Genomic DNA, 859 nt, shown 5'->3' on the forward strand with positions numbered 1-859 from the left:
GTGGGTGCCGCAGGCGCTGCATCGCTGCTTGGAAGAGGGGGCCTCGAGGCGGAGCACGAACCTGCTCTCGGGCAGCAGCGGGTGCACCAGCATGGTCCCTTCTTGGAAGTTGCAGGCCTGGTGGAGGTCGAAGTCGCAGGGCTTGCACGTGTCCCTGTCGCACCCCGTGACTTCCTCCAGGCAGCCGTTGCACTTGAAGTTGGCCTGGCCCGTCGGCTCCCGGGTCAGCTGGTGCCCCAGGTTGGAGTGGTCGCGGCGGGAGATCTCCTTCGACGGAGGAAGAGGCTGACCAGGCGTGGGGAGACGAGTCATGGCTCTGCACCTTCTCTCAGAGATCTATGGGTCAGCTCGATGATCAGTACTCTCTGATACGTAGACAAAGATTAGTTTCGTCTATGAGATTCCATTAATTATCAAGAATTCAAGATAGATACGGAACAAACATACGAGATGTAATATTATCTAGACGCAGAAAAGTTGAATATTACTAACTCATAAAATGATACAACCAAACAAAAATCAGCGGTGATAGATAGATCATTGTGAGACTCGTATATCAACCAAAGAGTTTGATCGTCAGTTCACCTGATACCGATCGATCAGATAGCTAGAGCAACTAGCTAGTAACTCGTCGCCAGCTCTGTATAAGAATACTGCAGAATCAATGAAAGCCTAGGGGTAGATATATATAGATCCGCTAGAGGGGACCCGTGTTTTTTTCTTTTTTTCTTTTGCGACGAATCCTTAAATCTTGTTGACCATCACCATCATGTAATGCAAGTAGTGAACTAGGATTTCGAGAAAAACCGAGATAAATAAGTTTCTCTATCAGACACTATATAATACTATGTCTTTCCGC

At 48.2% G+C, this 859-nt stretch overlaps 1 protein-coding gene across 1 annotated transcript in view; it reads right to left on the bottom strand.

Annotated features, from left to right (window-relative positions):
• The window catches only part of LOC119368501, a 1,416-nt gene extending 778 nt beyond the window's left edge, over positions 1 to 638 (bottom strand). The window contains exons 1-2 of the mRNA XM_037633739.1: positions 586 to 638; positions 1 to 365 (exon numbers count right to left, since the gene is read on the bottom strand). The exon at positions 1 to 365 is cut by the window's left edge and continues 778 nt beyond it. Of these exons, the coding sequence (XP_037489636.1) occupies positions 1 to 312 (312 nt within the window). The 5' untranslated portion in view covers positions 313 to 365; positions 586 to 638. The remainder of the gene's footprint in view (positions 366 to 585) is intronic.
• Positions 639 to 859: the final 221 nt, after the last annotated feature.

The sequence above is a fragment of the Triticum dicoccoides genome, chromosome 2B (assembly GCF_002162155.2).
Source record: "Triticum dicoccoides isolate Atlit2015 ecotype Zavitan chromosome 2B, WEW_v2.0, whole genome shotgun sequence".
NCBI classification, from domain to species: Eukaryota; Viridiplantae; Streptophyta; class Magnoliopsida; order Poales; family Poaceae; genus Triticum; species Triticum dicoccoides.